Source organism: Oryzias melastigma, linkage group LG6, assembly GCF_002922805.2.
Source record: "Oryzias melastigma strain HK-1 linkage group LG6, ASM292280v2, whole genome shotgun sequence".
In the NCBI taxonomy this organism is placed as follows: Eukaryota; Metazoa; Chordata; class Actinopteri; order Beloniformes; family Adrianichthyidae; genus Oryzias; species Oryzias melastigma.
Genome location: NC_050517.1, coordinates 11,223,252 through 11,235,044, shown reverse-complemented (window position 1 = coordinate 11,235,044; position 11,793 = coordinate 11,223,252). Strand labels below are relative to the sequence as shown.

Below are 11,793 nucleotides of genomic sequence, written 5' to 3'. Positions count from 1 at the left end.
CCAACCCCCACCTAATTACCCATCCTCCACCTCACTACCCATCCTCCACCTTACTACCCCCTCCTGACCACTGTCAGTCTGGTCACAGCTGCTCAGCTTTTTTCAAAATGGCAGCTTTTCTGTTAGTTTGACTCCATAGCAACCATTTCATTTTTTGGTTGCCCGGAGTTAACGAACAGGTCGATGTCATTTTTAGAAGAATTGGCAAAAGTAGATTTTCAGATTTCTTTAGCAACTGAGGTTTTTTTTGTTAACCACGCCCACATTTCTAATAGGCTTACATTGTGTTATATAGTTTCGTTCTGCATTGAATTTTCACAAAATGTTACGATAAAAAATGTACGAGCAACAGGGGAACGCCACATTAGCGAGCTCTCTATGGTAATGCAGTTCAAAATTTAAAACTTCCAATTACAACATTTTTTTCAAAGATAGTTTCCCCAATCGAGCTCAATGAGTTAGGAGGGGATAGCTTGAAATCTCCAGTAAAAATTTGTAGAAGGTGCTAAAGGAGATTTTTTTTAAATATTCAAGATGGCAGCCTCTTTTTAAGATCAAAGGTAAACGAAACTTGCGTTGTGGCTGTATCCTTAAGCTGGCAGTATGTGTGGGAAATGTCATCAAGATCACTATATTTTGTGAAAATGTTAACATTTCAGACAAATATACCTGACAGGTGTTCTGGTTTCGTTAGTAGATTATGATTTTTTTTTAACTGGGTACTATGTGCATACAAATTTTGGTGAGTTTTTGAGTGTGGCAAGTGTCAAATTCAAAAGCGCTGTAACAAAGAAAGATTGACAAAACAGTACTCTCCTTTCGGGACAAAATTAGCTAATTAAAAAGTCTAAACAGCAGTTGTCATGGATTTTCTAAACCTGGTTAGTGCCTTTTGGGTGTCACAGGGTTGCTGGAGCCTATACCAGTGACTCTTGGGTGAAGGAAGGGTACACCCTGGGTGGTTCACCAGTTCATCACAGGGCCACACACTCACATTCTAACCAAAGGGACACTTCTAGAATCACAAATAAATCCATGAAGCATGTTTTTGGACTATGGGGGGAAACCAGAGTGAACTACAAAAAAAATCCACACAAGCATGGAGAGATAAATAGAAAACACAGCAATTAAAAAAAAAAAAAATCACAAACGGTTTTTGACACCAGGCGATAAACACCTTTTAAATATATAAAATAAGACTTCTGAACTTGGGACTCGGTCAGAACGCGTCCCCGTCTGACACCAGCCTCTAGTGGTCATTTGAGGAACTGCAACTTCCCGGATAGTTTTGAATTTGGAAACATCAGTCAGGGGCTTTGTTTCGACACAAGTAAACATGTTTTCTTTAGCAAGTATTTATAGGTGTTGAATTTTTGACAAATGTGATGGCATTACTTTTTTTCTGAAGATTTTACAAGTGCAGGTACAAAAGCTGAAAAGGGTCCATATTTTCACAATCTTATAATTATCATGGGGTTGAAAGCATTAAATCAGGATTTTAGAGATACCACATGCTTCTTTCAGAAAAGCATTCTTTGAACTCTCATTTTTCCACAGGACCTGCCAACAACCCTGAAATACCCAGCACAGAAAGCACTTGTTTATACGATTCATCCATGACTTCTTCTATCAACAATTTTTGCAAGTCTGAGGATAGATTTACATTTTTTCTTCCCAAACCCCTTTGGTATTCTGATAAGCGAGCGTCTTTGCACAGAAAATCCTTCTCAGACTGAGAAAATGTGCCAAGGAGTTTTGCTGGCCTTCCTCCCACAGTGAAACTTCAAGAACTCTTTTTTTTTTTTTTTTTTCTTCCTGCACGCACACTGAATTGGAATGATATCCCTTGAAAACTTTTTTTTTCCAGAATACTTAAGGATTTAAAATCCTACTCAGATGAAAAATGTGTTTTTGGTGTTTTTAACATCTTTTTGTGACATTTTTCTCATCATGGAAGACATATAATAAGACATTTAAGCTCCGCCCCATTCTGATGCATCCACTTGCAGACAAATAGATCCGTGTACGTCTTTGTTTTCCTCGTCTGACCTGGAATCTGTTTGCTTGGATGGCTCCAATATTGCTTACTATTTTGGTTGCATCACTAAACAGATGGATTATGGGAAATGGGGGAATTCTTACTTCACACCAACTCAGAAGCAAATTTCTAATGAACTCCTGCCACTCTGCAGAAACTATTGGGGATTTTGGCTAAAAAATACAACTGGGAATGCTTTCACGATACATAAAAAGACAATCAGAGTGGGACACACACAGAAACAATAGCTGACCCACCATCCCGACATGGTGAAGTCCCGGTACAGCATCTTCTTCCCAACTTCCTTCCTCTGCACTCTCCTTGGAAACTCCAGATGTGTAAACTCATTCCCTAATAAGTGGGGCTGCATGTAGGCCTTTGATTTGGGAAGAAAAGAAAAACATGAAGAAGAAATGATTGAAATTTAGAGAAAACCAACTCCATGCTCTATGAAGCTGTAAGACAGAGTCAACGGGAGGCGAGGTCAGGTCTAATACCTGACAGCTGTGCTTGCTAGACAAGAACCGAGGAGGGTTTTTCCTTACTAGAAACTGCAGCCGCTGCCTCTCTGACTCCGGTGTGAACTCTGCCGACACGGGAATGACTTCCCCCGCCCGGATAATGATAGCTCTGAGGGAGAGGAGCACACAGAGCTCTGTTTATTTAGAGGAGGGACACATGTTGGACGGAAGAGGGCACGAGGAGGTTAAAAACAAAGAACAAAAGAAAAGAGAGACGCCCGCATATGGCGCAGGCGTGTCGTGCGTCTGAATCCCACCTGCTGTCGCCGGCGTTCCCCACGTACAGATTCCCTTGCAAGAACAAAACCATCAGCGCCGTGCAGCCGCCCGAGATGTCGTATGTGGCCTTGTCCTTTTCGATCTGCACGTCCTGGAAAACACATTATGGAGAACGTGATCCAAACCTCTGCACATCAGCGTGTGTCCATGTGCGTCAAGAACTTCGATTTTTATTTACAACAGAAGGAATGGGAGCAAAAAAGAAAACAATAATTACGACCTTAGAGATGTACATTTTTGAGAATGAAGTTGTAACTGCTAAATTACAAGAATAAAGTTGTGGATTGCCAACTTAAAAAAACATAAATTTATGACTTTTGTCTCATGAATTTACATGTTTTAAAGTAGCACATTCACGACTTTAAATCTTGTAAAATAAAACACGTAAATTTGCAAGAAAAAAAGTCGTAAATTTATGAGGAAAAATGTCTAAATTCATTTACAAGAAAAGACACCAAGGTTGTCTGTTTATCAGAGCTGTGCTAAAAAGAAAAAAAACGTAAGTTTATACATTTTAAACACAAGGATTCATGAAAAAAAGTCACAAAGGTATTTGTTTTGATAAAACAAATACCTTGTGAATTTATGTGTTTCAAAGTCGAACATTTTTAACTTTAAATCCTGTAAATTTACGACTCAAAAACATAAATTTAGAGGTAAAAAGTCATAAATTTTTGAGAAAAAAAATGTTTCAAGTCACAAGAAAAGACACTTAAATTATCCGTTTATCGGAGTTGTGCTTAAAAAAAAAGGTAAATTTATTCTTTAAAACACGTAAATTAAAAAGTCTTAAGTTCATGAAGAAAAATTTATAAATTACAAAAAAAGAGACTAAAGTTGTCTTTTTATCAGAGCTGTGCTAAAAATGTGTAAATTTACGACTATAAAAAAAAGGAATTTATGAGAAAAAAAACTTTACGAGAAAAAGACACCGAGACTCTGTTTATCGGAGTTATGCTAAAAATAACTTGTAAAATGTTCGAGTTTTAAAGTTGTAATTTTACATTAAAAAGGTCAAAAATTGATGAGAAAAAAGTCATACATTTACGAGGAAAGACACCAAAGTTTTTATCTGAGCCACGCTAGAAAAACTCATAAATTTATGACTTTACCTCTAAGGCAAAGTTGAGAAAATTGATTAATCGATCTAAACTAACCAGATCAATTATCATTTTACAAAAATGGGGATCAAGCTAGCACATAAAGCTAAAGGCAGCTAGCTAGAGATTTCCTATAGGACGGCTAATGCTAACATTCGGTCGATCTAAACAAACATTGCTGACTAAATGAACATCTTTTTATACTCAGACGCATTAATTTTGCAAATTGGAAAAGTTTTTTGAAAGTAACTATTTTGGTGTAAAGCACAGATTTGTGCTCATTCTTTGAAAAAAAGGTGTACTGCTAAAGCGTGAGCTCCACCTAGTGGCCAAACTGAAACGTCCTCCAGGAGAAGCAGAACAATGTTTACAATGTTAATGATCTGAACATTTTTGTTAGAACTTTTCATTTTAAAAAAATCATGTAACACTGTATGATATTAACAATTCTATTATAATTTCATCAATATATTTTACAGTATGTGAACTGTATCAGATTGATATGAATATATTCAAAACATATATATATTATTCTAAATGTGTAAACTCAAAATTGAATTGAATCGAATTGAATTGAGTGAATTGAAAGAATTTAAAAAATCATGAATAGAATCGATCCAGGTTCTTGATTCTGGAAATGATTATCGATCCCCAGCCCTATTTAACTCACAATATCACATTTTCTTGTGGCCACTTCGTACATGGAGTTCAGCTCTGGCCTTTAAATAAATAAAACGGTAAAGGAGGAGAACGTTTGGAAGTTTTCTCAGCAGTTAATTAGCCTAGATTGATTCGCTGCTAATGAAACCAAAAACGGTTAAAAGAAAATGAGTTCATTCATTCGATGAATAATTAACCTGTCATGGAAATGATTCAAAGCTCCAACAAACCGTAGATCACAACAGGAAGGCTTTTAACCCTTTCCTGCTCTGTGACCTTTTAACCACCTCCTCATCGCCTCCATCACATCAACACATCGAGTGCGACTAAAAATCTTTTACAAACACATTTGCAGGAAGCCACGTTTTCCCGTGAGGAATGTTTACTGGAACTAAATGGAATTGGCCTCTTGTGCCGCTGACAACCTTCATCCCGGTGAAAGTGCATTCATGTCTTCATTTGATGGGTACTCCTGCAGACACTCCTGACAAACACGACTCCTCCGGGTGGAGGTTAGGGGACGCCACCTTCATGCTGGATGAATTATGACTCCAGAGTGAGCCATTTGTAGTTGGTTTTTTTCTCCTCACTGTATACAATGCCTCCCGCTGCAGGCGAGCTTTTAATCAGGAGCGTGTTGGCGTAAACATCCTCTGCAGCGCGGCCAGGAAGAATCCAACTCAACTCAATATTCCCAAGAAAGTGACACTAAACTGCAAATATATTTATGCAATGCTTTCATGTTTTGTTTTAAATATATAGAAAAAAAAATCATAAAGAAAAATGTCATAAATTCTAGCTGAGAAGAGACATTTTAATTAATCTATAGAGAAATTAATAAATAAAATAAAATAAAATGTGTTTCTATTTCTTGCATTATTAAAACATACTTTAATAGCAGGAAAAATGTGGGAAACCACATTCCTGCAACAGAAAGAACAAGAAGCTGAGCTAAATATATACACATATGAAGAGGAGACACTTTGATGATGGACAGTCTGGCAAGTAATTAACTGAATTAATTATCTCTGAAGTCATTAGCCAGAGCTGCAGCACACCAGTTGTTTTTGAAGCCAAGTGAGAGCTTAAGGCAAAATCCTGGAAATAACCGACTCCTCTGTGATAGAGTTGATAAATACCACTGATGGTCACTGTGTAGTAATAATGAGGATTTACAGGTAATATTTGTTTTCTCAGATATATCTATGGAAGTATGCTGTAGTAAAATGCAAAAGTAAATGAAACCCAAAAGGAATAAATTAGTAAATTCAAAATTTGTTTAAAAAAAAGAAAAAAATGCTAAAACCAATAACCGATTTATCTTCCCTTAATAAAAAATGACATTCTGTTGGTCTGCTGATTAATATTATGAACGTATAAATTTAGAATTTCACATTTCCTTAACTATTTTTTTCAATAAATTAAAGAATTATTTCTATTATAACTGTCACTTTGCCAATATTAAATACACGTATTATTAAATATACCAATCGGGTTAAGACAGTGCAGATTAACTGACAAAAAAAATCAAAATTTCAAATAAGGCTGTTAATTCAAATTGAAAATTTTTTAATAATTGTAAAAATAGTTGTACATTTTTTAACAGAAAAAATGTACTATAAAAAGATAGTTTAGATTAACATAATTACAAAATCATAAACCATAAAAAAACCAAACTGCAATTTAAAATATTCCAAATTGCAATAAAATGTTAGAGATTATTGAAAAATCCTTTTTGTGATGATTTTAATGACTTTATTAGGGCAAACATTGATGCATATTTTAGGAAATTAGTTTGTATTGTTACTTTATTTCATCTAAATAGTTTTATTGCTTCGGTTTTTAGCTTTTTTAAAGGTAATTCATCTTGTTTATGAGTGTTTATCCAACTCCAAAACATCCACAGAAAGACATTACTGTAGAACTCACGGTTGATCTTAAAAAGAAAACATCTTTAATGTTGTTAGATTATAAGAACCTTAACAAAAAGTCTAAAACTATGATTTTTTTTAGAAGGAATTTCCTAAAAAAGCAAGTAAACAAAAATATAACCTCTTAGACTGAGATGCCAAACCTGATGGGTGTTTATTAGGACATGAATGGCAAAATGTAGTTTCATGTGGAAAATATTGAAGTTTAGAAAATTCTACTGCAATAAAAAAAAGTCAACTATGAAAGAATGATTAAAGAAATTAAATTTAAAAAAAATCTATAATTCATAGAAAATAGAAATCAAAGAATATCAGCTGAGAGGCACTCGGAGTGGAGATGAGCTGCTAAATACAGAGAGTAAACCACAGATATGTTTGAATGACAGGATAATACAAAAAAAAACTTTAATTAATAAAAATCACATTTTCTAACATTTAACATTGACACCAAATTTCATCCAGCTGAAGGTTAATTATTATCTTTATATTTTAAATACATACATGTCTTTAAACTACTGAATTTCATTTTTGATTAACTCAAGGCCATCACTTATTTTGGGCTGCAACATCTCAGCAGGAGTGCATGTATAAAATTAATGCACACTGCCATCTAGTGGTGAACCTTCAGAAGTGTAACATCTATTTTCTTGAAGAAAATGATGTGGATTTTTCCCCATAGAAAGATTATTGTATTCTCAGTTACAACAACATTTTTGAAATGATTATTTTCCTGCAAGATAATTAAAGGCTGTACACATAAACATCGATTAAATAAACTATTAAAGCAATCTAGGCACAAATCTGATCAAATTCAATCAATCTTGAATTATTAATGCATGTTAGACGCTGCAGTTCTTCTAGACGCTTTCACTTTTGTTCAAATTCTGGCCCTTTTAGTTGTATCTTCTGCTTCTTCAAAAACTGCCAACATCTTGGTTATTTTTTTCTTTTTTTTCTGATTTGCACTTAGAAGCAGGTGGGATGTAGGCACTAATCAGCTAAAAAGAATATTTATAGACTTAAAAATCAACGGAAGACATGCAAATGTAATTTCAAGCGAGCGATAATCAATGAAAGTGAGTGCGGTGACCCCGCTGACCTCCGAATCCGGCGGGTGTTACGCCTCCTGCCTCTTATGTGACTTATGCCTTCAGCGTTCACCTGCTGCACTGACAGCTGGTGACTTCTAATTCCTTGATGTTTTTTGGCTAATAGATTCATTTAGTTTAAGTGGGATTAAAAATAATGATGTGAAGATTTGAAAATGAGGGCGATCGGGTATATCAGTGGGAGCGGTGAGATGTTTTCCCAGTTTGTGGAGGAGAATGCCCTCTGTTGGGCAATAATCTGCCAGCCGAGCGGTTCAATGCTGCTCGCCATAATCAACAAGCGTTTCCACCCCCACAATGACTCACTGCAGACAGAAGAGCTCATCCTCTCAACTGCTCCAGAACTGCTGTTGTGCACAACACATAACACTCTTCCTGCCTGCAGTTTTACATTTAAAAAAGGCTTTTTTTAACCAACAACCTATAAAGATGTGTTTTTATTATTTTCTACAAATATATTTTCTATTTGCAATCTTTCTATCCCTGAATTGGACAAAAAATATAAAGCGCTGCACTTCCTCAAATGGCCACTAGAGGCCGGTTTCCACATCAACCTCCCAGGTTAGAACTTTACAGTCGAAATACAAATATATACACAGTCTAATTTCATTTTTTTTTTTTACTGTTTACTTCTTTTTATATTCATTGATTTCTATTTCTACTTACTCTTTGAGTTGTATCCATTTTATGTCTCTTTATGTTGTTGGGGTGAGATTTGGTGTGGACTAAATCTCAGAACTCCTCATAAAAACTAGATTTATGCTTCTCCATCTGCAGGGCGTCTCCTTCGTGTTGTGTGCAGAGTCCGTCTCACAACCATCAGTTAGTTTACATCGTTACCATCGCGTCTCCTGTTTGCCCCCACTCCCCACTGGCTTCCAGAGAAGTGGTTCGTCCTGCCACCACCCCCCGTGTCCAGTAGCTCATCCCAAACTTTGGCAATCCCGTCTCCTTCCTCACCGAGTTCTTCAAATATGCAGGCTTTGAGTCATAAATGATGATGTTACATTATTTGTTCCATAACTTTCTTGGTGTTTTCCACAGTGTTAAATAAAATTTTATACGTTTTTATTTTCATAGTACAACATAAAATTTATTTTGAAATCCATTTCTCTGGCTTTTTTCTGAAAAATTGATGCGAATTTCTGCGCTGCAGAGGGACAAACGTCAGGCGCAGACAATGGGGATGTAAACATTACGATTGATTAATGGATGTTCTATTTTTTTGTGGTATTGGAGACACACAGCAGAAGGACCAGTCTAAATCAGGTTTTAGTTCACTTGAGGCTGAGCCCAGCTTCTCTACGAACACGATTAGTCGACTAATCGACTATCAAAGTAGGGAACGACTAATTTAATAGTTGATGAGTCGTTAATTTATATTATATGGAGTCACAGTGTAGTAAAGTTAAAAGTTATATCGGCATTCTGCTAGCGTTTTGGACTATTCTGGCATTTATTAAGGTTGTTTAGGCTGTTTTGGAGTTTAGCTAATATTTCAGCTACACGCTAGCTGTTTTGGCTAATTTGGGCCTTTTTTGCTGTTTAGGTTATTTTGAAATTTAGCTAATATAAGAGCTACATTAGCAATTTTGGCAAATTTTAGCTTTTTTAAAGCTTTTTTAGGCTAATTTTGAGTTTAGCTAATATTTCAGCTGCATGCTAGCTGTTTTGGATAATTTTGTCTTTTTTTTGTTGCTGTTTATGCTATTTTGGTGCTTGGCTAATATATGAGCTGCATGCTAGCTATTTTGGCTAATTTAGGCTTTTTTGCAGCTTAGGCTATTTTGGAGTTTAACTAGTATTTCATCTATACTCGAGCTGTTCAGGCTAATTTAGGTGTTTTTTTTTTTGTTTTTTTTTTGCTGTTTAGGTTATTTTCAAATTTAGCTAATATATGAGCTACATGCTATCGATTTTGGCAAATTTATGCCTTTTTTATAGCTTTTTTAGGCTAATTTGGAGTTTAGCTAATATTTCAGCTGCATGCTAGCTATTTTGGCTAATTTAGGTTTTTTTGTTTTTTAGGTTTTTGGGCTGTTTTTTTTTTATTTGGCTAATATTTCAGCTGCAGGCTAGCTATTTTGGCTAATTTAGTTTTTTTAAGCTTTTTAGGCTGCTCTTTGAAATTTGACTAATATTTCAGCTACATGCTAGCTGTTTTGGCTAACTTAGGGTTATTATCATTTTTTAGGCTAATTTGGCATTTAACTAATATTTTATCTGGCTTTCAGCTTCCGCGTTTTCAGCTATTAGCTACAGTGATCTCAGCTATTAGGTTTAACAATTTCAGCTATCAACTTAAGCAGTTTTAGCCATCAATTTCAGCATCTTCTGCTATCATCACTAGGATCTTCAGAGGCCAACTTCAGCTCAGCGTTCACACTAGCATTATCGCAGGTAATGCTATATATATATATACATATATCGTTTTTAGTTAGTTTAAACTAATGATGGTTAAGATGTGTGCTTTACATCCAGCTCATGATCTGATTAGTTGACTAATTGGAAAAAAATAATCGGTGATTAGTCGACGATTAAAATAATAATTTGTGGCAGCCATATCTACAACAATATAAATGAACCAGAACAACCAGCAGAGGAGAAACTGGAGGAGGGTCAATGATAGTGATGTGTAAAAAAAACCGCAGAGAGGAGCTTCAAAAAAGGTAGAAATCCTGATGAAGATCTAAGACGTCTTCCCTGAGGAGGTGTAGTGAGAAGGTGAAGGTGCCTTTCAATATTTGATTTTATTCTTTTTTTTTCTTAGTCTCTACATGTCGATTGTAATCCTGAACCAAGTTATTGGAGGTTCATGGCATTCCATGCAGCTTAGTCCGCTTAAGTCGTTTCACTGCAAGCATTCCAAACTGAAGGTTTTCAACATTTCTTTGTCATTCAAAAAGAATCTGCAGGACTAAAGATGACAAGACCGCATCATCTGCATAGAACAAACACTCCATCCAGTGCTGACCCAACTGGACGGTCTTTAGGAGTCTCAAAAACATTTGCACTGGATCTTTGATAGCACAGTTCAGAAATAAAACAGTCAGAATCGTTGCTTTTGTCAGCAGGAGGTCAGCCTCTAGCAACACCCGATCCTCCAAAAGCATATCAGGCAGAATACACGGAGGAACACAGTCATGAGCCTTCTCCATCTCCTCAGAACTCGCACGAACATCCACAGTTTTCTCTTGAGGGGAAAGAATTGGTCTAATGTTTCACAATCAGCACAAAGTGCACAGTGTTCCTCCACTACTCAGTTCAACTGCAGGGCAGACTCTCTTAGGGTAAAAACCTTTAATGATGAACCAAAACCCCAACTCTACAATCCTGAGGTTCTGTCCTGGAACTCAGGCGTCACATCTCAAAACAAAGTTCTTCTGGAAATAGTTTTTTAACATTTCAGTATCAGAAACATTTTGAATACATTTGTAAGAAAGAAAAAAGCAAGAAGGTGTTACACACACGCACCTTTCCAGGGATTCTAAGCAGGTATTTATTCATCCTGTTCTCTTCTTGTTGCTGCTCCAACATCTATTTTTATGACTTGGACCAGCTGTTAGAACAAGAAGTTCTGTCTAACTGCTGTCTGCTATTTCACAGCACAGATTTAGTCCTGAACCAGATTTTTTTTGTCCATCTCTTTCTTGTTTACTCATAATGTATCTCTTCAAAGTTTTTGGTTTTCCAGTTCTTCATTTCCCCACAGGGCCGGAGCAATGGGGGAATTAAGGGGGCTTTGCCCCTCCACTTGGCCCCCAATATTTGAGCAAATATATTAGTATAATTATTGACAAAAATTAAGAAATTGTCAAAACAAGATGCCAACATTTTATAAATAAACTGAATTCCGTTGCAAGAGTTTTCACCCACACCAGCTCCAAGTGGTAAAGCTCCAAACAGAAGCTTTAGTGGAGCCACTGATTAAAATAATCCTCCATTTTGTGGTACGAGCACCAAATTTGGCATGGATGTAACTTAGGATCCCCTCTTTCAGAGAAGCTTGTTAACCACAAGAAAATCCAAGATTAAAGAATATTTTTGTAACAGTTGTAACAATGGAGTATGTGGCCGCCATCTTTAGGAATGGTCACCATCGTGGATTTTTCTTGTGGCTAACATGCTTTTCTGAAAGACGGGATCCTAAGATAC

General features: G+C 36.0%; 1 protein-coding gene across 1 annotated transcript in view; it reads right to left on the bottom strand.

Moving 5' to 3' along the window:
• LOC112152437 (protein phosphatase 1H) overlaps positions 1–11,793 on the bottom strand; it is a 45,841-nt gene that overhangs the window by 19,122 nt on the left and 14,926 nt on the right. Inside the window, exons 4-6 of the mRNA XM_024282026.2 lie at positions 2,817–2,929; positions 2,584–2,668; positions 2,296–2,414 (exon numbers count right to left, since the gene is read on the bottom strand). Of these exons, the coding sequence (XP_024137794.1) occupies positions 2,296–2,414; positions 2,584–2,668; positions 2,817–2,929 (317 nt within the window). The remainder of the gene's footprint in view (positions 1–2,295; positions 2,415–2,583; positions 2,669–2,816; positions 2,930–11,793) is intronic.